The sequence below is a fragment of the Oryx dammah genome, unplaced genomic scaffold (genome assembly GCF_014754425.2).
Source record: "Oryx dammah isolate SB20612 unplaced genomic scaffold, SCBI_Odam_1.1 HiC_scaffold_5, whole genome shotgun sequence".
NCBI lineage: Eukaryota > Metazoa > Chordata > Mammalia > Artiodactyla > Bovidae > Oryx > Oryx dammah.
Window position 1 is genome coordinate 8,707,059 of NW_024070189.1, and position 22,706 is coordinate 8,729,764.

The following is a 22,706-nucleotide window of genomic DNA, read 5'->3' on the forward strand; positions in this document are numbered from 1 at the left end:
AATCTTTACAAATTCATGTGTATTGGGTTTTATTTTGTAAGACAGTTTGCAGTTTGCCTTTTTTGCAGAACTGCCCAGAGTGTTCCCAGTAAGGAATTATGGAATACTTGTTTCTCGTGAGGAAGACAGCAATGCCCTTCTGCTGTATTTCAGCTCCTTCTATCCGTTTGATAACTTCTCCCCTTTATTCCCTGTCATCATCCCCATACCTACATCTGTTATGATTTGAATGGCATACAGGTAAGCAGCACACAAACAGTAAAAAGCTTGGGCATGTTCCTTAAGCTCTCTAACCTCTTGCTTATTCTGTAAAATAGCTTAAATATGCTTAGTTTTCAGTGGCTTAGTGTCTGGCAAGTCCTCAGTAAACGATGGCTGGTGGTGGGTTGACTCTAGGAACAAGTATTCCTTTAATAGGACCACTATTGTCCTAGGACCTGATTAAACCACAGACACAGATGTTCCTATCTTCGTTTCTCTATAAAAACAGGACAACCGACAGTGTCATCCTAAGAATTAATGAGATTACACATGCAAATATATAAATAATTGGTACTTCTCTTTGGTTTTCAGTTTTCCAGTTCTATTTTGCCTACACCTAAACTTCTGTGGTTGCTGAATTATATAAACAATGGCAACCAAAAATCTCCTGGGGGTGGTAAATGAAAGGATTAACACTGAAGATAATCATGTTTTGAACAGGGGACAAAATGGTTAGTCTTCATGCAGTCCTCCCAGCAATAAAGAAGAAATACTGAAGATACTGCATTGGCCAAAAAGTTCATTTGGGTTTTTCGTTAACACCTGATGGAAAACCCAAAAAAACTTTTTGGCCAGCCTGGTAGTTATAATTCTTATAAGATCCTTCAAGTTGCCTAAGAAAAACAGACAAACATTTAATGACCTGGTTCTAATATAGCCCTTTATGTGTTTCCTGTGAATATTTTTCTTGACGGAATATACTGTACTTGTACTTTCAACTTTAAGTTATGTTAAAGTAAACACATTTCTAGTAGGAGCGCAATAACACATTCCAGGATATATATTTACAGGCCTTCGAGTCACCAGCTCTGACATCATTTACCACTACCTCCAGAAACAAACCAAGAACCTATTAATGTGAGACCCATAATACTGCTCTAAAACACGACTAACATATTTACACAGGCATGTAGAGTGGCCTTCTCTTCAAAAATAGGAGCAATCAAGTCTACCCCAAACTCGGACAAAGAAAATAAAAAATTAGTCAAGAAAAACTTCAGGTACAGTTTTTTTTTTTATTAGCAAACATTATTTTCTCCTAGGCTATCAAATATGTGGATATGATTGAAGAAAGCATTACTGTTAGTACTTTAATTATGATTTTATATCCTAAACCACTTTTGAAGTGAAGTCGCTCAGTCGTGTCTGACTCTTTGCAACCCCATGGACTGTAGCGCACCAGGCTCCTTGGTCCGTGGGATTTTCCAGGCATGAATACTGGAGTGGGTTGCCATTTCCTTCTCCAGGGGATCTTCCCGATCCAGGGATCGAACCCAGGTCTCCCGCATTGGAGGCAGACTCTTTACCGTCTGAGCTACCAGGGAAGCCCTAGCGTTACTCAAAGCATGACAATTAGAAACTTACTTTTGTCCCTTTTAAAGTTCAGGATCTAGAAGCACCAACTTTCTAACTTTCTTCCTAATAATATTCAATGATTACACAAAGGAATGTCAGTCAGGCAATGCTCAGCTTTCCAAGGTCTGACTTATTTCTAGGAATTAACTATGGAGCAAGTTTTGTTTAGAGAGTGTTGATACAGGCTGTATTTTCTGTTGTGACTGCCACTAAATCATGTGAAAAAAAAACAAAAACTGATGCACATTGTTCTGGTTTTGAAGATCTGTAATATATTTTTCTGTGAAGAACGCCTCATGAAAGTTCATCCTCCGATGGCCCCAAGGCTACTATACACATTTTGTAATTCACATAATCGCCATTTCAGACAGCCCACTTGAAGGTTAGTTTCAAGGCGCCAAAGTACAAACTCTCATTACCAGCACTTTCTCTTCAGAATCAACTTTTCAAAACAGAAAAGTAAGGCAAGGGGAGCAAATCCATGAATAATTTGCCAATCACACATCTTCCCGAAGCAGTTGAAAGTCTGTCATGAAGCACGTTTAAATTAAAACTACCCAGATGAAAACAGATGGTGCCCTGTCACATTTTCCGTCTGATTGAAAGGTTCGGCTGGGGAAGGAGCTTTCATTTAAGTGTCCTCTGACTCTATAGACAGCAGTCTGTCCTCCCCCTCTCCCTCCCTCCTGCTTTTCCTTCTCTTATTCTCTACTTCTTCCATCCCTTCCTACCCATCCCCCTGTCAGACAGGTAAAACCTTACATCCCCCAATGCTGATCTAAGTGCAGCCGATTTAGAGCATGAACCAGCAGGTAAATAGAGGGTCCACTGAGTGGCGCGAAATGAAGCATCCAGCCACAGACAGAAAGCCAGTCCTCTATAAGTGGGCCACATGGTACTTGCGGCTACTGACGTCTGCATGCAGCCCCTTGACTACCATTCCTCCGGAGTCTCTCCAGATACAGTTCGTAGGCTTGCCTCAGTGGCTCACTACTAGTGTTTCCGCATTAGGCATTATCAACGCGTTTCAGAAACTGACAGTAGAAGATTAACGCGCTCATAACCGTCAAAGAGAAGCTTTCACTGACCTCAAATAGCTGCCTTTCCTCCCACGGCCCACCCCTGCACCATCCGATTCATACTTACTCACGAAGGCTTCCTCATCCATTGGCAAACGCACTGACATGCAGAAGTACGTATCAGACTGTGAAAGAAAGAAGGACACAAATTCAAATTAAACTGCTGCTAATGAAGAAGAAATGACTTGTAAAAGCATGGGCTCTGTGACTGAAAAAGGACTACTGGTCCAGTGAGGTGAGGTTATCTGTCAAATGTCGAGTGCCAGGTGAATGCAAGGGCTAAGTCTAGAACTTAGGTACTCTAAACATTTTTCTATGACTCTCTTCTAAATGCTATTTATAAAATCCAATATATAATCCTATTTGTAAAATGATGCTAAATCCTATTTATTAAAACAAATTTATGAGTAATATTTCTAGTATTGTCACAGTTAAAAGGCAACATTTTAAACACTTCTACAGAAACAGTAAAATATTTCAATGCATTTGATTTTAAAATGTAGGAATTAATTTTGACCTTCTTTGCTATATGCATAATTAAATATTTAATTTCCAGAATTATTTTATTAAATTATTAATTTAACAGAATTAAAATATTAATTTCAAAGACACCGTGAATAAAGAGTGGTTTTAATACATATATTTGGTTGTTCTCCCTTTAAAATTTTTATGTAGAGCATCAAAGAAATCAAGGTTAATTCAAGTTATTCTTTCTTTTCCAGTTATCAGTCTCTTATCTAAGTTGCTATTTTCCACTATTAAATATACTGAGAATAAGATTTTATTGATAAAAACTGAAAAGTAAGGATAATGAGGATCTGTTGATCTGTGCATTCACTTTCTTAATGAAAATCCATATGCAGTGAAGTATGTGCTGTGATTGGTAATATACCCAATACAAATAGAGACTGAACCCATTTAATAACTCATACTTTATGGATTATTACTGCACAGTGGTGGAATCAAGAGACTCCACAAACATGGACAGAGATCATCGGAGTTTCTATAAACCTACTGGTCAGCACCACAACTGTGAAATTTGAACCTCTTTTTTCACTTCTGTGTTGCAAGGAGATTCAAATACACATCAAAGAAATATCTTAAAATTATAAAAATTACAGAAATATGATTCAGTCTTTATCATTACTTTTGTATACACTATTTCTTCTAGTTGAACAAACTGCTTCATTTCTTAACAGGCTTTATTATTACGTAGGTTCACTTTTATTTTGGTTAGAAGGAAACAGGCTGGGAGATGTTGAAGCCTCCACAGCAAGAAGGTTAAGCCATAAATGCTGGAGATGTAGCTTCTGTATCCAGAACTTAAGAAATATACTAGCAAAATATTAATAATGCTTAAAGATCTTACAATCACATACAAGATTACTCATGAATATTTTCCTATCTTTGAATTACTAATGTTATAAAACAGACCTATTCTGTTCTAACAGAAATAGTAATAAATTCAAGATTCCCTTCTATTTGATCATCCTGAGCTATGAGTATTTCAGGACTGAAAGATATTACTGGCTACTATCGTCGCTGTTGTGGGCTTTCCTGGTGGTTGAGACAGTAATGAATCTGCCCACAATGCGGGAGACCTGGGTTTGATCCCTGGGTTGGGAAGATCCCCTGGAGAAGAGAATGGCAACCCACTCCAGTATTCTTGCCTGGAGAATCCCATGGACAGAGGAGCCTGGCGGACTACAGTCCACGGGATTACAAAGAGTAAGACATGACCGAGCGACTAACACACACACATAGCTGCTGCTGCTACTATTTCCAGCCAACAGTTACTGAATTCTTCTTATGTGCCAGGCATGGTTCTCAATGTTTTATGTGTATTATACCATTTAATAACAAAAACAATCCAATATGATAGGTGTGTGCATGCTCAGCTATTTCTGGCTCTGTGTGACCCCCATGGACTGTAGCCCGCCAGAGCTCATCTGCCCATGGGATTTCTCCAGGCAAGAATACTGAAGTGGGTTGCAATTCCCTCCTCCACGGGATCTTCCCGACCCAGGGATCAAACCCAGGTCCGCTGTGTTGGCAGGTGGATTCTTTACCCCTAGTGCCACCTGGGAAGCCCTAATACGATACAGAGATACTCCTTTAAAGATAGTAGGAGTAGTAACCAGCATCTGTTTAGAGCTTTATGAACAAGCACTGCTCGAAGCACTTTACATGTACTGTATAACTCTTTCGATCCTTAAAACATTCCCACGATACAAGTGCTACTATTATCCTCATTTCACAGATGAGGCAGACCAAGGTCTAAGTAACTACCAATCACTCTAGCCAAAACCTAGCAGTATGCAGATCGGCTCCTGAACCCCTTTCAGTGCAGTTACTTTAGAAGGCTGGCGACTGTAAATCCTTCCTCTGCCCCTGTGCATTGTAAATCTTCCACCCAGAACTGTCTTTTCACATCAAGGAGATAATTCTGTCCCAGTTTTTGGCCACTGGCTGCCTTGCTCTAATTTACATCACTGCCTCCTGTCATAACGATCGGACCGCTTTGCTTTTCCTCTGGAGAAGTGCCAATCAACAAATCCAGATGGCCTAGTCACCTGGACTAACCACCTCAGCCCCCTCAGGGCCTTTCCTTTTCATTGCAGCGAAGTTGAACTCAACTCACGCTGGACCTCCTTCCTTATTTGCAATAGTTTTTACTGAAAAACAAAACAAAACTATCCTTCCCACTTTAACCAGTGACCAGTGCATTAACGAGTGAAGAAGCTGGGATCTGAACACAAGCAGAGTGCCTTAGGCACTACAGGTCACTCAAAGCAATACAAACAATCAATGACTTAGAAGCGAATGCCAATCAAAAGTAAATTTAAAGTCGCTAAGTAAACACTTATAACAAGAAAGGAACCAAAGGTTGCAATGAAAAGCAAACCAAAGAGAAGTTCTTTTAAATTTGAACTTCTAATTTGGGGGTTTTATTTTACCTTTGATTTTATCATAAGCCACCCTCAACAGGTACGTCAAATTCAGCAAGTTGGTTCTTTCGATTAAAAACAAAAAACTGAAAAAACTAACTAATTAGATGTAACTAATAATGGTTCAGTCAGTTCAGTTCAGTACAGTCGCTCAGTCATGTCCCACTCTTTGCAACCCCATGGACTGAGGCACGCCAGGCCTCGCTGTCCATCACCAATGCCCGGAGTCCACCCAAACTCATGTCCATTGAGTCAGTGATGCCATCCAACCATCTCATCCTCTGTCCTCCCCTTCTCCTCCCGCCTTCAATCTTTCCCAGCATTAGGGTCTTTCCAAATGAGTCAGTTCTTCGCATCAGGCGGTCAAAGTATTGGAGTTTCAGCTTCAGCACCAGTCCTTCCAATGAATATTCAGGACTGATTTCCTTTAGGATAGACTGATACAGAATAAACAGAACTACTATTTATACTCAAAATGGATGAGAACCACATGTAATTCTTGCTCTTATCATCCTTATCATCAGTTGCATAATTTTAAATGACAGAATAGCTCGAGAATGTCTTTTTTATATAGATTTTTATTTCTTGCTTAGAACTTCCCTAATAATAAGAATGTGTTCAGATTTGAAATGTTTCTTTTCTATTGTGTTAAAGTGAGGTTTCTTTTTTTAGAAGAGAGAAAAGATGACACAGGTCCCTCCACAGAATAAACAGTACCCTACAAAATTATTTTTGGAGAGTCTATACTAGACACTGCATCAATGGTCTACCATGCCCCATCATATGCCCCATTTTCAAGATAAAGAATAATTCTGTTAGAAAAAAGGCGACTCTTCTTTCTTAAAAAATGAGCACATTAAAAATTACAATGTGTATCAGATCAATAATTAGCCTTCAGCTAAAAGCTCTGAAGATCACAACTCAATAGAACAAAGAATAACAGAAAAGTAATTATTCTTCTCTCTGCATCTATAAAAAGCATCAGTGATTTTGTTCTGAAGTATTCTGGTGCCAGAATTAAGTTGAAAGCTCAAGTTCTTTGAAGAAATGTTCCTAAGGGTCACCTACATGGTTTAATGGGAGAAGCCAGATCTTCAAGGTCTGTCTCCCTTAGGGCGGGCTGAGTAAAAAAGTAAGCACGCTTTTGTGTTACTTTATTTTCTTCTCACAATTATGCTGTGAGGAGGTCTAATAGGCATTGCATCTTTTTTTGTAGAAATGAAGACTTTCACAGAAAGGTTATCGATCCACCTAAAGCCAAGTAATTAGGGTCAGAATTAGGACTAAAAATCTTCAAATGTGTGTCCTCCAGATGGTTAGAAATAACCACGCATCTTTCTTGTCACTCGCTTGCCATGAAGTTTTAACCCTGTTAAACTGGGGTTCTGCGGAGTCTTTCAACCTTCGGGTCTCCGCTCTTCTATGAGACTAAGTCCTATGTTTTCGGAGAAGGCACTGGCACCCCACTCCAGTGCTCTTGCCTGGAAAATCCCATGGACGGAGGAGCCTGGTGGGCTGCTGTCTATGGGGTCGCACAGAGTCAGACACAACTGAAGCGACTTAGCAGCAGCAGCAGCAAGTCCTATATTTTAAATAAAATTTAAGACTCTTCTTAAATAAGTGAGTAACTTTTTTATAAGATACGTAATTTCTTTAAGAATGGATTGGACAATGGCCTTTGCCAAACTACTATAAGTTTATCATAAGGGGATGAAAAAGATTATTTAGGTGATTACAAAATACTGTTTCATCAATATAAGTTAATTTCTATAGCAGGTCACCAAGAATGGATAGTACTTTCAATTCTAGGCTGTAAGCAGTGAGTGGTCAGTTTAAGACCACACTGACATGTAATCACATAGTTATCTACAACCAACTCTCTGATGAGAAACTTCTTTTTTTAAAAGCAAACCCTCGTGAGGCAACAATATTAAAAAAAAAAACTGTATTGATACATCTCTCAAAGTAATAAAATTATTATATCAGTGATACAAGTAACCAATTGTGATATTTTTCAGGATGAACACCAAAAACAATAATTAACAGTATTCTGATTAGGTAAATATGACCCCACAATCTCTATCATTCAACATTACAAAATATTCAACTGATTTAAACATATGATCAGTACTTAGCATATGATACCTTGTAAAAGGTAGAACATTTATTGAGCCTTCTAACTTCACTCTATTAATAGACCCTTCCATCATAATGATTTATCATGATAACATCACCAGGTAGGCATTATAGACATTACTGTAAAGATGGAGGGAATTCTGTGGTGGTCCAGCGGTTAGGACTCTGTACTTCACTACCAAGGGCCTGGGTTCGATCTACAGTAGGGAAACTAAGATCCCACGAGACATGCAGCATGGCCAGCAAGTAAATAAATAAAGATGAGAAAACTGAAGTTCAAGAAGGTTACTTGCAATTAAAAAGCAATAATTCTTAAGAAACTTACAAAACAGAATTTGACCCCAGTTTACTAAAGCACTTCTCTTTCCGCTATAGAAAGATAGCTATCAAAAAGGTTGTTTTTCAAATATCTCTAATGTTTGAAAAGGCAATGTCAGTTCTCAGACAGTGTCGTTGTTCATTTGATTCATGGGATAAGTAAAGAAATCAAAGAGATAAAATTTAATAAGTTTTAGTCCAAGTCCTCTAAATTTTCAAGAGTACCTGCAAACATTTCATGAGAGCCTGTTGACAAACTGCGGCGAAGTACAGCCGCAACTATTTAATTTTGTTATCATTTTGTTTTCGTAAGGTAAAGCAATTTGAAAACTGACACGTAATTCAGATCAATGTTTCTCTCCAACATATTCTAACATTCTGGAGACAGAAATACAGCACCTAACTGCCCATTATAATAGTTTTTTTCATTTGAACACACTGTCCTAGAAAGGATGCTTCTATAACTCAACCTAAACTACCAGTGCAACCGTTCACAATTTTCCATACATCATCATCACGAGTCCTCTTTTTCTGTCTGTAGGAAGAACGCTGTATCTGCGCTTGGTGCCAGGGGACTATCTGTAAAATACTGCAGATTCAGACTGCTCACATAAGGCTCAGATGCACAGAAAGAGAGAGATAACGTGAATGTACATATAGCCATGTCTCCCCTTGCTATCTTTTATGGCACATCAGCCAAATCTGAATCGGGAGGGATATGATATTGCTGATGCCTCTTTACTGCTGCTGTTGGGAACTATCCAAGAAAAGCACATTTTCCTGACAAAAGAGGGTAGTGTGGTAGAAATGAAAAAGAAGGAAAACACTTATTACTAAAGATCTCCCATTCTATTGTATTATTACCCATCTTAAGCCAAGAGGTCTCACGTAGACAATAGAGATCAGTAACACTTTGCTTACAACATTTAAGAACAAAATGTTCTTTATTTTGATTTAGTCATTTGTGAGACAGAGATGCAGTGAATTCTACAGAACAAGTAGTTAATAAAATTGACTCCTTATGTAAATTAACATGGGACAGACAAAACCACCTGTATACTATTGCACATGAAAACTATTCACATAAAACCAGTAATTTTTGTTTTGGGAAACCAGAGGTACCATTCAGATTCGAGTGTTGAGCACAATCACTTGATCCTGTTTGGATAATATCCTCATGCGCCTTTTATTGTTCAGGCTTAAAGAATCCCCGCAGACTACTTTCTAAAGGAGACTATGCATTGTGATGATACAACAGATGCAAAAACAGACAACACGACCGAGCTTTACCTGAATATGGCCCTTTTGCTTGTATCTGTGGCTATTTTCAAGTTGGCTGTTCTCTGGTAGTGGGCCTTAGAAATGTTATACTGTGAACTAGGTGTCTGGTAACTTTCCTCAGGTATCCTTTGTTACAATAACCAAAGCAGGGCAACCATCTTATGGTGGCAACGGTGACTCTCTGCCTTAGAGTGATTACCCACAGAGCAGGTAGTATCCCTCCTAACTCAGACCATGCACAGTTTAAATCTGATCGAGACAAGCTACATAGGACCCATTAAGCCCTATATTTTTACATAGTACCTATTAGCATTCAAATAGCTTGAATTCTGCAAAGTAGTAGAGAAAACCTCAGGAGCTGACACCAGAGCTGTCAGGCCAACAAGAGAAAAGTACAGAAAGTGATCGGGCCTGTTAGACAAGAATTTTGGTTACAAGAGAAAGAGAAAGCTTTCTTGTCTAACTGGCCCTTTTTAATTGATCCAGACAGATAATAGAATCAAACTGCTATTTCCCAAAGCAATTTTAATACATGCAAAGTAAGTTTATACTGACTCAGTGGTGTTTGTACTGTCAACGTTTTCCTAGAATAAAAGAAAGCTCAGGCAAAAGAAAAGTGAGCAAAGCAAGTATAATTTTTCTGGTGTCAAAAATTCAGGCTTAAAAAAATCTACCTCTCTGACATCAGAATTTAAAGACACTTAATTACAGATAAAATTCCTTAAACTCTCACTTTTGAATGCAGGCTATTCTAATTTTCCTTTTCCTAATGTCTTTCTCTTACCATATAAATGAGATATATGTTCTCTACTTAGTAGGCTCTGGCAGAATAACCAGAGTTTATGTTAAAATACTCCCAAATGACTAAAAAGAGAGTGCTTTCCAAAATTCTCTACTTTGTTCCTTACCATCTAAGCTATGCTCCATCCTCACCAACTTTTTGGATGTCTGTCTCAATCTACAGCACAAACTTATTGAAAAGGGCTTCCCTGGTGGCTCTGCTGGTGAAGAATCCGCCTGCAGTGCAGGAGACCTGGGTTCGATCCCTGGGTCGGGAAGATCCCATGGAGACAGGAAACGCTACCCACTCCAGTAATCTGGCCTGGAGAATTCCATGGACTGTATAATCCATGGGGTTCCAAAGAGTCAGACACGACTGAGCGACTTTCAATTTCACAACAATCTACAACACAATCTTCTTGTAATAATGTCTCCTAGCATCCTAAGTATTTAGAATAACACCTGGCATATACTGGAAGCTTAATAAATAAACACTGGTTGAATTCTGTATGTACCTTCCTCTTTGGCTGGCTGGCAATAAACACACAGTTTAAGAAAGGCTGAACTGAAACCTATATTACAGATACCACCTAATTAGGGTTTTATACAGCATCACTTTTTCTTATGAATTTTATCCTTCAGTTGATTTATCCCAGAATCCCATTTGCATTTTTAAACTATAATCACACTAGGCTGACGATGACAAGATTCTCAATGCCAAGTAGTTCCAATGGAAGCTTCTTTCCTGGCAAAAGCTTTTCTGTGGGAATTACAAATCTGTGCAAGCAAACGAGGAAGGAAAAAAAAATATTTTGGTGAGGGAACATCTGTCTTGGAGCGCTCACATGCTTTCATTTAAGAGGAAGCAAAGGGAGCACACTAATAATGGGCTATAATTAATCTCCCAAGCACAACAGGTGGGGACAATGGCTGCATCCTGGTTGGCTTCCTGGTTGCCAGGGGGTTACATGAGAGGAAACTTCTGCTCTGAACAGGCGTTGCTGCGGACCTTAACACTCGTCTCCCCCCAGCTTAAAGCCAGTGGTTCATGCTTTTCACTACATTTCCTGTAATACGAAAGCAGTCCATTTTCTGAACCTTTTGCCAACCTAACTGCTCCCCTGCATGTTTCTCCCCTTTGGCACAGATGGTCGGGAACTGACTCTATCCAATCTGTTTGGAGATGCTGCAGAACAAAAAAAGCCTTCCCAATCACTATCCCCCAAACATCGGATTTCTTACTAAGTGGTTTACATCTGATCTGGGGACAAGAGAGCGAGGTAAAAGAGAAGCTCTAGACTTGGATGGCTCTGTCAGCTCATTTATTAAATGAGTTGTATTCTACTCTCCTAAAGTTTAAAACGAATCACCAAAGTGGTATCCACAGTTTCCATCAGACACCAAAGTGGTATTCACAATTTCTGTTCTTTTGGGGTCTGCTCTCATACATCTTGCCGTAGTTATCTCATTAATATTTGCCTACCTTTTCCAGTAGTCATGTATGGATGTGAGAGTTGGACTATAAAGAAAACTGAGTGCCAAAGAATTGATGCTTTTGAACTGTGGTGTTGGAGAAGACTCTTGAGAGCCCCTTGGACTGCAAGGAGATCCAACCAGTCCATCCTAAAGGAAATCAGTCAAAGGAAATATTCATCGGAGGGACTGAGGCTGAAGCTGAAACTCCAATACTCTGGCCACCTGACGTGAAGAACTGACTCATCTGTAAAAACCCTGATGCTGGGAGGAGAAGGGGAGGACAGAGGATGAGATGGTTGGATGGCATCACTGACTCAATGCACGTGAGTTTGAGTAAACTTCAGGAGTTGGTGATGGACAGGGAGGCCTGGCATGCTGTGGTCCACGGGGTCGTAAAGCATTAGACACGACTGAGTGAATGAACCGACTAACTGATTCACACTCCTCTTCTAAATAAACCACATCTGGTTCCCTAGCAGCCATTCTGTTATCATGGCCCCAAGAAACAGGGCAGGGCTAACGCTAGCTAAGACAAGAGAAAACATGAGATAGCAGACTACCCTTCCAGGCAGGAGGAGGAGATAAAAGAAAGTGTCTGGTTAAGGAGAAATTGATTTCACAGTCACAGATGAGGTGGCAGAGCTCACACCAATAAAAGGAAGAGTCCATAGGCCCTGTTCATCTGGGATCTCTCACTGTTCAACACCATTTATACAAGATCACCCCTTTCCTGTACACTCAAGATATTACCCTCACAAATGAAAAAGGGAGGAAGGGAAACAGCCTAATCAAAAGTTGAGCAGATTGTCTTGACCCCAAAGAGAGTGGGATACCTTCAATTAATACTATTAAGGCTTTCTTCCCTTGCTACCCAGAGGGTCAGGGGCTGAAGAAGGTAAGATCAACTTTAAAAATTAAAATCCTATTTTCTTTGCATACTTGAAGACTGCAAACTGAGACTGCTTCACACATAAGCAAGTAATAATTTATAAATTAATGTATTAATTGTATTTTTACTTTTTGTTATGCATTGATAACTGGTATCAGCAAAGTGTTAAGACTGACTGATAGGTTTCTTGAAGAAGAAAAGATGTAAAATATGCAAATCATCTTATAAAGCTCAAGTATTTTTATGTACTCATGGTACCTATTAGAAGAATTTTTGGCCTGGAAGATGATTAGTTTTTTTCATTTTATTGTGGCAGTTAAAATTGGTACAAAGATTTTTAGGAAAGCAATACAGCAACACACACGAGAAAACCCTTTTTCCCTTAGAGTGAACTGAGCATACAGTCATCAGGACATATCACAAAGGCCACAGTAAATCAAATATATGCCACCTGAGTCATATGTAGGAGGTCTAATCAAATGCTAATCATCACTAAGAATAAATCTGCAAATGACAGAAGACCAATGGCTTAAGCTAACAGAGATGTAGGCTTTCACGTAATAAGTCCAGAAGTAGGACAGATGTAAGAATGGTTATCTCATGCAGCAGCTCAACAATATCATCAAGGAGCTAGGTTCTTTCCATCTTCCAGCCTTGCCATATTCAATATATTGCTTTCTATCTGTAGAATTCTTTCCTCATGGTCACAAGATGGGTTACAGCAGCTTCCGGTATCATAGTCTCACAAAGCAGTTCCCAAAGGCCAGCAGAGGGAGAGTCTCTTCCTTAAAGTCCTTTTCAAAAGCAAAACTTTCCCCAAAGCACTTCACCTCCAGTAGAAGCCCCTTCACATCTAAGCGGCCAGAACTATGTCACATGCCTGTCTCTAAACCAATCAGCTGCAAGGGAAGCCTGATCAAGATTCATTTTCTGGGCTAAGCGAGGCCAATGCTGGAACAAAACTGGGGTTCTGTTAGCAAGAAAGCGAGGAGATGTATGTGGGGTAGGCAACCAATATGTCCTGACAAACACATTTCTGAAAGCAAAAACAAAGCCTTCAAAATTCTAAATTTAACTAGAAGTAGATCATCTGTGGGCAACTTGGTCCATTTCAACATATTAATCTGCAATGGTTCAGAATATCTGGAACCCTGTCTTGCTGTCTAATAAAATAACTAGATCAAAACTGCATTTTCAATTGGACATTTTCTGCTACATCTCTTAACTAGATGCGACAAGGCATTTAGATATAGGGATCACGAATGGATAAAATACAAATTCCCAGTTTGGCAAGCCTGATGATCTCGAGGGAAATGAGACATGGAAAGCCAGTTCAAATCTAAATTAAATAAAGGCAACTGTGCCTTCTGAAAACTGAACTCCTTTCTTCAGAATAACAGGTATAACCAGCGGAGGGTACTTATGTTTATGGATGAAGTCATATATTTAAATATAACGATCAAGCCATTCTGCTTCTCCCCACCAAGTAGCAATTCCGTGACTTATTCATTTTCCTTAGACTTACAACTCATAAAGAAAACATTGCAACAGATTTGCATCCTTGCCTTGAACTGCTAAGAGGAACTATATAATCAAATATAAAAATATTCTTTGGAATGTTCTCTGCTTTTCCCTTTGACTTCATAAACATCCATTTCAACATCAGGCCATTACAATACGGCTCCTTGTTTGCTAGTCTGTCTCCTGCTATTAGACTGTGTTTCAGAGCTGAAACCCTGACTTATTCTTATTTGTATTCCCAAAGACAACCTGGCATTAGCACTAGGCCTGCAGCGAATGTTGGCCGAATTAGTTTGTTGAATTTTGCCATGCTACATCACTAATAGCCTTTCATAAAGGACCTATTTCTACAAAAATAGCTCCAGAGCATTGACTCATTTTTTCCCTTCAAGAATTTTATTTCTGGTTTTTTGAACCCAATTTAACCACTGTAATTTTCCAACTTCCATTGAGAGACAATATTAATAATTCAAGACAAGGAATGATGCTACAAAGGTTGACTTCTCTTTGCACTGAAACTCCCTGGGGTGAACACCTGTCATAAAGCTAATGGACTTATTATTATAATGAACCAAATAGCTGTAGAAACTGCAAATGTCCATTTTCCAAATATGTTTTTACTTATCATCAGTTCATTTTACATTATAGACATAAATACAGCACTTCAGTGCATCCTTCTTTAAGCCAGTTTGGAAACTTCTTAACACAAATGAAAAAGTAAATTCAATGTTTTACAATGAAATTCAGCTTTGTTTTCTTATATTTTCTCAGATACACATACTCATATAAACATACAGCATGATAAGTACAAGAAAACTAAGTAACCCTACATTATCATCAATGTATAATTAGGTTTATATAGTCAGTGGTCCTTAGTTGATGCGAAAGGAAAACTTAAATCTTCTGTATCCAGCAGTTTATAGAATATAAACTATAAACAATATAAACTGAATTCAAGAGTGATCAAATAGTTTACGGGGTAAACTTTCTTTTTATAGAAATATTTCCAATGACAAATTCCAGAGGAATGACAGAATATTCATGATATGCGACTTCTAATGAAGCCAGGCAATGATAAATATCCACGGCTGCTAAAACCATAGATGAAAAGTGGATAGGTCACTCTACAATGAATTAATCAATCTCACAATTCCTAACTTAATAAGAATAACATTGTAAGAAGAGAGACAATCAGAGATTATATGCTTTCTGTTGGTACTATATAACGTCACCTATGAAATATTCTTGCCAAAACCCTAACCTAAATCTGCTCAAGCCTTTGGCTGTATCAGTATAAGCAAACAAAAGTCAGAGGGACATGTTAAATGATACTTGAGTGATGCAGTCAGCAAATCCTAGAATGCAGGAAACCCTTTAGGACAAGTACCCTAAAAGAAAAAAAAGACACAAATGGAATCTCAAGATTCCTAAAAGAGACAGGATTAAGATTTACCATGTGGACCACATTTGAATTCTGATGCAAACAAACCTACATTTAAAAATATACACCATCAAAGAAACTTGATGCTGACTAGATACTTGGTGATATAATGGTAATAATGGTGATTGTGACTACATTTAAAAATGAAGTATTCACCTTTTGAAAATACATAACAAAGTACTATGAAATGAAACGATGTCTAGGAGATACCTGAAAATAATTCAGTGTGTGTGTGTGGTGTGTGTGTGTGTGTGTGGTGTATGTGTGTGTGTGTGTGTGTGGTGTGTGTGTGTGTGTGTGTGGTGTGTGTGTGTGGTGTATGTGTGTGTGTGGTGTATGTGTGTAGTGTGTGTGTGTGTGTGTGTTGTGTGTGCACGCTCACTGGGGAGGAATCAAGTAGAGGACTATGGATAAAACAAGAATGACCATGTGCTGATAACCACTGATGGGTACATGGGGACGCATTATACAAGCTCAACAATTTTGTATATATTAGAAATTTTCTATTAAAATGCTTAAAACTAGAAGATACAGTTTGTCCCCAAGAATCTTGGATACCAACCTACCAACCAATTAATGTAACAGCCAGCAAACTGAGTCTATATATTTTGCTCCTGGGAGATAAAATTTGAAAGGAAAAGCTCTTTTCTTAGAATCTAATGAAGGAAACAAAGCTCACCACTAGGAAATGGTGAAGTGCTGAGTAAACTCCGGGAGTTGGTGTGGACAGGGAAGCCTGGCATGCAGCAGTCCATGGGGTCACAAAGAGTGGGACACGACTGAGCGACTGAACTGAACTGAGCTTTGGGTTAAGGGCTGATGAGTGATAAGAGTTCAAAGAAAGGATGATCTGGTCCCAGATGGATCCCTTGGCTGGGCCTAATACTGAGAGGTTCCTCTCTCCTAACAAGATTAAGCAGAAAGTGCGGGATACAGACAAGATAACAAGGGGACACTTATCTTACACCTTTTAACTCATGTTCAGATTATAACACTTGTAATGCACACACTTAAAATATTTTACAGATCTTGCCATTTTCTTGTGAATGGCACTGTATAGGGCAGGTGGCATGGCATCATTTCTACAATGGAAGTATTCCTTTTCTGTGTTTACTACTTAAGATATATCAGCCAAGATCCCCTTAGGAAACAGAGGGTACAAATTAAGAGGGCAACTGAAGAGCCAAAGAACCAAGGACACAGCCGCTGGCTGGGTGAAGAAAAGTATGTAAGGTAGGTTGAAATACCCTAGGAATTTATAAAGCACTAAGCTTGATGAACATGAAAGAGGAGAGTGAAAAAGTTGGCTTAAAGTTCAACATTCAGAAAACGAAGATCATGCCATCTGGTCCCATCACTTCATGGCAAATAGATGGGGAAACAGTGGAAACAGTGTCAGACTTTATTTTTGGGAGCTCCAAAATCACTGTAGATGATAACTGCAGCCATGAAATTAAAAGACGCTTACTCCTTAGAAGAAAGTTATGACCAACCTAGATAGCATATTCAAAAGCAGAGACATTACTTTGCCAACTAAGGTCTGTCTAGTCAAGGCTATGGTTATTCCTGTGGTCATGTATGCATGTGAGAGTTGGACTGTGAAGAAGGCTGAGTGCAGAAGAATTGATGCTTTTGAACTGTGGTGTTGGAGAAGACTCTTGAGAGTCCCTTGGACTGCAAGGAGATCCAACCAGTCCATTCTAAAGGAGATCAGTCCTGGGTGTTCTTTGGAAGAACTGATGCTGAAGCTGAAACTCCAATACTCTGGCCACCTGATGCAAAGAGTTGACTCATTGGAAAAGACTCTGATGCTGGGAGGGATTGGGGGCAGGAGGAGAAGGGGATGACAGAGGATGAGATGGCATCACCAACTCAATGGACATGAGTTTGAGTGAACTCCGGGAGTTGGTGATGGACAGGGAGGCCTGGCGTGCTACGATTCATGGGGTCGCAAAGAGTTGGACACGATTGAGCGACTGAACTGAACTGAAGCTGTTACCCATCATTTCATGGGAAATAGATGGGGAAACAATGGAAACAGTGTCAGACTTTACTGTTTTGGGCTCCAAAATCACTGCAGATGGTGACTGCAGCCATGAAATTAAAAAGATGCTTACTCCATGGAAGGAAAGTTATGACCAAACTAGACAGCATATTAAAAAGCAGAGATATTACTTTGCCAACAAAGGTCCATCTAGTCAAGGCTATGGTTTTTCCAGTGGTCATGTATGGATGTGAGAGTTGGACTGTGAAGAAAGCTGAGCACCGAAGAATTGATGCCTTTGAACTGTGCTGCTGGAGAAGACTCTTGCGAGTCCCTTGGACTGCAAGGAGATCCCACTAGTCCATCCCAAATGAGACCAGTCCTGGGTGTTCAATGGAAGGACTGATGCTGAAGCTGAAACTCCAATACTCTGGCCACCTCATGCGAAGAGTTGACTCACTGGTAAAGACCCTGATGCTGGGAGGGATTGGGGGCAGGAGGAAAAGGGGACGACACAGGATGAGATGGCTGGATTGCATCACTGACTCAATGCACATGAGTTTGGGTGAACTCCGGGAATTGGTGATGGGCAGGGAGGTCTGGTGTCCTGTGATTCATGGGGTTGCAAAGAGTTGGACACGACTGAGTGACTGAACTGAACTGAAGCTGTTACCACTCAAAGATGTATGAGTCAAGAAGAAGGAGAGTCTCCAAATCCAGAAATTGTTACTGTAGGAGATGACATAGCTATGACATAGGAAGAGAATGCTAGTCACTGTCAACCCGTTGCTCAACATAGAAGGAACTGGGGACTTTCCTGGTGGTCCAGTGGCTAAGATTCCACGCTCTCAAAGCAGAGTGTCTCAGTTCTATCCTTGGTCAGGGAACTAGATCCTACATGCCACCACTAAGACCAGGCACAGCCAAACAAATAAATAAAGAAAAATAAATATCAAATAAAGAAAAGGAACCAAGAAAATAAATACTCTGATGTCATCCTGTTGCTTTCCCATCTTTTGCCAGTTCCTCCCACTGACTGAAGGCTGCTAGAAGCCAGAGAGCAAAGGAGCCTATGGGTGGCACCCATAAAGGTCAGTCGCCCAGAGGAGGCTGGAGTGGAAAGTACACTGAGAGAGGCCAGTGGAGCATGTAGTATACAATGCAGATTCTTCGGCATTTCTTAACACGTTAAGAAATGATCAAACAGAAGCTCAGAAACAAAACGAAGTGACCAGGTCTTCTCTTAGCATCTGAGGCGCCCTGGGCAGAGAAGTAGAGTCTCTCCAAAGGGGAAAACGTCAGATCAACAAAGGTAAGAAGACCTGAGCGAAAAAATTGCGTTTGAACAAAACCCAGAGAGGGGAGTAAGCGTGGTGGAAGCAGAAATAAGCTGGTGAATGGACAAACAGGCACAAAGGTGACATTTTAGGGAATTCTGAAAAAGGAAGTTGGATAAATCTGAATTAAGCCAGATAATAAAAGAGCTTGGGTGATGATGAGAACTCAGATTTGATCTGTTTAGATGTGATGTCGGTCAAGGTGAATGAGTTGAGATGTGGGGCATAAAACCGTGAGTGCAGTCATTTAGGAAGAATGCTCTGATGGAACTGAGGATGAGCAATGAGGATACAGTGGGAGGGGGATGCCAGTGGAGTCTGGAACCAAACCAGGAGATGGCTGCTACCAAATCAGGTAAAGTCTGTAACAACAAGGGGCTTCCCTGGTGGCTCACTAGCAAAAGAATCCATCTGCAATGCAGGAGACGCAGGTTCGATCCCTGGGTTGGGAAAATCCCCCGGGGCAGAAAATGGCAAACCGATCCAGTACTATTGCCTTGGAACTTCCATGGAAAGAGAAGCCTGGCAGGCTACAGTCCAGGCGGTCACAAAAGAGGCAGACACGACTTAGGGACTTAACAAGAACCATTAATGGGGGAGTGGCAGTGGAAATCCACTCATTCTCCAGCCATGCATTCAGTCTATCTATCCCACAAATGGGTGCTGAGGCTTCCGTTAGTGACCGGGACGAGACCTGGAGGATACAACGGTGAGCAAAGACAGATGTGCTTCCTTCTCTTACACAGTCTCCAGTCTGATGAGGAAAGAAAAGTATGAATGGAATAACGACATGAGCAAAGGTGAAACTCACAGCTGTGAAGGATATTCTGAAACAGAGGCAGGAGGAGCTGTGGGAGCTGTGACAGCTCTCTGAAAGGCAGGAGCGGGAAGGAGAGACAGAGGGGATGGTTAGGAAAGGCTTTCCAAGAAAAAGAGGCTTAGGCGGGGATCTGAGAGCTGGGAAGGTGTTGCCCAGGGCAAACAGGGAGGGGAGAGCAAGCGCGGCAAGGACACAGCAAGGACCCAGGAATGGAGAAGGACAGGGAATACACAACGCCATTGGCTCAGGACAGAAAGGCAAAACTCTGGAAGACAGAGCAAAAGAAGAAATGAAAAGAATCGTAGATACCTAGAATACAGACCATTAAGGAGGTAAAACAGTCTAATGTGGTTCCAACCATTTTAAGCAAGGAGATGAGATATTTAACTACCGAATCAGTCTGTACCTGCCAATGTGCTCTGTGCCTTGACTGAAGAACACAGCCCATTCTTCATAAATATTTATTAGGCACTCTGCATGGAATTGGGCATATAGCCTTAGCTAGGCAGACAACACTTAGTATATCATAGGAGTCATCACCCTACTTGCTTTCCTACGTGTCCCCAGGATCAGAAGAAAATAGGTACAGATTCAAGGAAGATCTACTAATCAACAGATATTCACTGGGTACCTTTCATGTGCAAGATATGATATAAAACACTGTGAAAATAATACCTTGTCTGTAGGAGAGGTATGAGCTGGCTTCATTTCAATGTAGATTATATTTGTTTGCTTAGCATGAGCATTAACTGACAAAAATATGCACCAAGATTGAATAAGATGCAGTCATTAGTTTCAGAGAGCCTTTCTTTAAGCAGAACAGATTTAAAACGTGAGAATGAATCACAGCAAGTGACAATACAATAGGTTTCTAAGAACAGTATAAATTATTGTAGCACTAGGTCAGATCTCTCTGAGGAGATCAGTCAGGTTCATGGGGAAAGGGACCCAGATTCTGTACTTTAATGAGGCAAGATTTCACTAGGTGGAGAAGGCCTCTCTCACCTCTGCACTCCCAAGATGACCAAGAAAAGAAGGAACAAAGGTCATGCCAAAAAGGGCCACGGCCACGTGCAGCCTACTCGCTGCACCAGCTGTGCCCGACACGTGCCCAAGGACAGGGCCACTAAGAAGTTCCTCATTAGGAACATCGTAGAGGCCGCAGCCATCAGGGACATTTCTGAAGCGAGTGTTTTTGACGCCCATGTGCTTCCCAAGCTGTGTGTGAAACTACATTACTGCCTGAGTTGTGCCATTCACAGCAAGGTAGTCAGGAATCGCTCTTGGGAAGCCCGGAAGGATCGAACACCTGCACCCCGATTTAGACCTCTGGGTGCAGCCCCATGTCCTCCACCAAAACCCATGTAAGGATCCAAGTCCTTAAAGACTGAAAGAAATATTGGTTACTATGAAAGGACAATAAAATGGAAATTACACACAAAAAAATAGGTGAAAGATTCAGGGCAAACAAATTACAATAAGCAGAAAGAATAACGTCAGGGGATTCAAAGGCATCTATTGGTGGGAATAATAAACAGGCTGAGTGTGGTAGAAAATAGGGAACTCAGAAAAAAGCAAAGCAGGAAATAAGAAGAAAAGTGATTCAGATGGGAACCACAGGACTAGTATTTGATTAGAATAATGAGTTGTTGAAGATTTCTGAATAGGAGAACAGCATAACCAGAGATGATTAAGAAAATCGCGTGGAATGGAAAACAGCAATAAGATAATGGAATGGTTTAAGAGCACAAGGTCTAGAGCCAGTCTTGTCTGAACTAGAGTCCAGACTTCCCCACAGCTACAACTTGCAATAAAAATGAGCTACTGATAAACACAATGTCATGGATGAATCACAAAAGCAGCAGGCTAAGTGAAAGAAGCCAGACACCAAACACACTGTTGGGTTACATCTACATATATATCTATAAACCAGTGATGGAACCATCAGCAGTTCCCAGGGGATACAGGATGGGGATGAGAAAAGACGTGAGGGGGAATGACGGAAATGACATGAGGGGATGTCTGGGGTGAAACAAACGTCCTTTATCATGTCTTCCTGGCAGTTACACAACTGCATATTATTTGCCAGCATTCATCAAGTTGTAGACTTAAAATTGGTAAATTTTTAGGTAAATTATATCTCAAGTAAGCTGATAGAAATGAAAATATCATGCAGGAATAAAAAGTTAGGTAGTAGTTAAAATAAAAACATTGAACTTCAGAATATTTCTTCCATATGAAAAGCACGGCAGCAGGGGACTCCTAAGTCATGATCCATGCGGAGACACCCAAAATACTACAGTCACTGGTATATGTGTGTGTGTGTCCAAGCACATGCTTAGGAATACTGGGGCAGAACAGGAAATATTCTTGATATGAAGATAATTTCCCTCCTTTCTAAAAAAAATTAATCAAATAATCTTTATTGGAACACAGCAACATTTTTAGGCTCAGGGAACAGAATGATGAGCAAGACAGGTTAAGTCTTTCCTCTTAAGGAACTTGACAGTCTATCTCAAGAAAGACACAGGTGGAGATGATGTTTCAGTGAAGAGTCATGAAATGGAGATTTGTTCCTCTAGTGATTAACAGTCAGATGGAATTCAGATTTCTCCCCCAGGCCCACAAAAGTAATACTGTAAATAATGGCTGGCTAACAAGGCTCGTTTATTCATTTGCATTACACAATAGGTTAGGTGCATTACAGTGACTGCTGTACATGAGTATTACAATGATTATTTTATAAAATATAATAAAATGTTGGTTAGATTATTTTAGAAAGCTTTTATGTTTAAAAACGAATTCAGAAAATGGTCTGGCAGACAGATATTTAGAAAAGGAAAAGTTGGAAAAATCATTTCAATCTTGTTTACATTTCAATATTTGAGCAAAATTTCTATAAAATTTTATATATGCCTGAGTTAACTCTACTAATACTTATATATTTTCAATAATACGCTTGGATTTCACTATTAGCTTCAAATATACTTACAAAAACTCAATTCTAAATCAATGATTTCTTGAATTGACATCACAATGAAGACTCTCATTCAATTTAATTAACATCCTCCTTCATAAC

The 22,706-nt window shown here is 39.9% G+C and overlaps 2 protein-coding genes across 14 annotated transcripts in view; one reads left to right on the forward strand and one right to left on the reverse strand.

Annotated features, from left to right (window-relative positions):
- PAM (peptidylglycine alpha-amidating monooxygenase) overlaps positions 1–22,706 on the reverse strand; it is a 321,951-nt gene that overhangs the window by 131,565 nt on the left and 167,680 nt on the right. For all 13 annotated transcript variants that reach the window (XM_040239733.1, XM_040239742.1, XM_040239741.1 and 10 more), the window contains one exon: positions 2,764–2,821. In XM_040239733.1, the coding sequence (XP_040095667.1) occupies positions 2,764–2,821 (58 nt within the window). The remainder of the gene's footprint in view (positions 1–2,763; positions 2,822–22,706) is intronic.
- LOC120863479 (40S ribosomal protein S26-like) lies at positions 20,629–20,995 on the forward strand. The gene has a single exon (XM_040239745.1). The coding sequence runs from the start codon at positions 20,648–20,650 to the stop codon at positions 20,993–20,995; it is 348 nt and encodes a 115-aa protein (XP_040095679.1). The 5' UTR covers positions 20,629–20,647.

Bases quoted from the DNA above. Each gene is read 5' to 3' on its own strand.
- LOC120863479 (XM_040239745.1), top strand. From the start codon at position 20,648: ATGACCAAGAAAAGAAGGAACAAAGGTCATGCCAAAAAGGGCCACGGC.